General features: G+C 49.3%; 1 protein-coding gene across 3 annotated transcripts in view; it reads left to right on the top strand.

The window, feature by feature from the left end:
- The window catches only part of RBM5 (RNA binding motif protein 5), a 30,778-nt gene extending 28,735 nt beyond the window's left edge, over positions 1-2,043 (top strand). For all 3 annotated transcript variants that reach the window (XM_075574128.1, XM_075574129.1, XM_075574127.1), the window contains exons 24-25: positions 667-796; positions 1,233-2,043. In XM_075574128.1, the coding sequence (XP_075430243.1) occupies positions 667-796; positions 1,233-1,358 (256 nt within the window). In that variant the 3' untranslated portion in view covers positions 1,359-2,043. The remainder of the gene's footprint in view (positions 1-666; positions 797-1,232) is intronic.
- The last annotated feature ends 325 nt before the right edge of the window (positions 2,044-2,368 follow it).

Below are 2,368 nucleotides of genomic sequence, written 5' to 3'. Positions count from 1 at the left end.
ATATATGTGTGTGTATATATATATATGTGTATGTGTGTGTATATATGTATGTGTGTGTATATATATATAGTGTGTGTGTGTGTGTGTGTGCGTGTGTGTGTGTGTGTGTGTGTGTGTGTGTGTATATATATATATATATATATATATATATATATATATATATATATATATATATATATATATATATGTGTGCGTGCGTGCGTGAATATATTTATCAAAGTTGCACAATGTTGATAAATAATTTATTCTCACCACATGTCTTTTTTTTTTAATTTTTAAAATATTATATAATATACAAACACACACACACACACACGTTCCCCAGTGACACACAAACACACAGAACACTTCAAAGTGACACACACACACACACACACACACACAGTGATACCCGCCTCCCAAGCGCGCTTGCTGTCTCCTCTGTCAGGACAGCAAAAAGCTCCTGGTAGCGCGAGCGTCAGCAAGCGAGAGCACTGCTCAGCGACGCTCAGTGCACTATGTCCGAGGCCTAACATTATGCCCCCCCCCTGAAAACATTTTTGCAGACGTCCATGGGGTGGGGTAGTTGTGAGGAGCTCACGGTTACAAACGTGTGTGGGTGTTTAACACGCTGCGCTCGCCACCTTCCCTGACCCGTCCGCCTCACCCGTGTCTTTGTTTGCGCAGGAATTACGAGCAGCCCACAAAAGACGGATTAGACAACAGCAACATCGGGAACAAGATGCTTCAGGCCATGGGCTGGAAGGAGGGATCCGGGCTCGGCCGCAAGAGTCAGGGAATCACGGCGCCCATCCAGGTGAGGAGCGCAGGGGCCCACAGCACACAGTAACCCCGGCACTGCCAGAGACCTGACACTTTGCTGGCAGCCACAGGGTTAAGAGCATTTCCAGCCTGCCGGGCGAGATGGTGGAGAATTTCCCGGCGCTGAGCAACGTTTTGAGTACACTGTATATTTGGGGGGGGGGGGAGGGGGGGGTTTCTTGCAGTAATGATGCATTGTAGTAAGGTTCAGCACTGCAGAATAATGGGGGACTCCCTCGTACCTAGAATGAAAAGTAAGCGCCACCAGCAGTCACACGGAGACGTGAGATCCTAACCAAGTAAAACATTGCACATACTGAGGCAGAATGCCTGTCTCTCCCGTCACTCCCCTGTCACGCTGCGCACTCGTGTTTGAAGTCTGCTGGGTCAGAGAAGGGCGAGGTAATGAACACACTGCTTCTGTCCTGCAGGCTCAGGTCCGGGCGAGAGGGGCTGGCTTGGGAGCCAAGGGCAGCTCATACGGTGCGAACACGGCGGACTCGTACAAGGACGCCGTGAGGAAAGCCATGTTTGCACGCTTCACCGAGATGGAATAACAATGGCCAGCGTTGGCTGGGACAGCGCGAGAAGCCGGCGCCCTGTCCTCTGCAGGCGGAACAATTCCAGGAGGTGTCTGCGTAGCCCTGAACGCTTTATAAATATGTATCATACAGGAATCTGTACAGTGTAAATATTTTTTTGGTTTTGTGAACAAACTTAAGTACTGTTTAATAAAAGAAAGCCACCGCTTCCCATGTTCCTCCGGAGAGGCGGGTCTGCCGGTGAGACCAATGGAAGCGCCCAGGCTCACCCGCTGCCAGCGATCACTTCACCCAGCAGCACTTGGGACTTGTGCAGGACGTGTCCGTCGGTGCGGGCTTTCTGTGTTGTGTGTTCTTAGCCTGTGATAACTGTGAATGGAAGAGCCCATGCACATCCCCCGAAAGGATGTGGTGTTAGCCCAGAAGTGGGCAACTCCAGTCCTCCAGGGTCAACAACAGGTCAGGTTTACAGGATATCCCTGCTTCAGCACAGAAGGCTCAATATAAGTGTCTGCTTACTGAGCCACCGGTGCCGAAGAAGGGATATCCTAAAAACCTGGCCTGTTGGTAGCCCTTGATGCCTGGCGTCGCCCACCCCCGTGTTGGCAGCTCGGTTCTTCGCACAGGACAGCCTCACTTTATAACCCTTTGTACAGAACGTTTACTTTGTCTCTTCAATAAAATAAATTTCAAAGCAAAACCAGGGACGCTTGTTTTATTGCAAAGGGAAAATTGGTCCCAGAACCAGATGGGAGGAGAGGGGGTGGGGTGGGGGGGGGGGCTTTCTGACTGGGAGCTGGAGTCACAATTTACCTGTGTCACTGACACAGGGCCTCAATAAAATAAATATCTACTGAAATCATTTATACTGCACAGAACTAACATTCTCCATCTTTTTACATCTATAATGATTGTTTAATAATGAGTGATTCTTTCATATCTTGACATTTTCCAGTTTAACCTCATGGGATCCCCGGCAGTCTCTCCTTTCAGCCAGAGTCCTGGAGCGGGGTCTGTGGTCCGTT

Source organism: Ascaphus truei, chromosome 17 (genome assembly GCF_040206685.1).
Source record: "Ascaphus truei isolate aAscTru1 chromosome 17, aAscTru1.hap1, whole genome shotgun sequence".
NCBI classification, from domain to species: Eukaryota; Metazoa; Chordata; class Amphibia; order Anura; family Ascaphidae; genus Ascaphus; species Ascaphus truei.
This window is presented reverse-complemented; position numbering and strand designations above follow the sequence as displayed.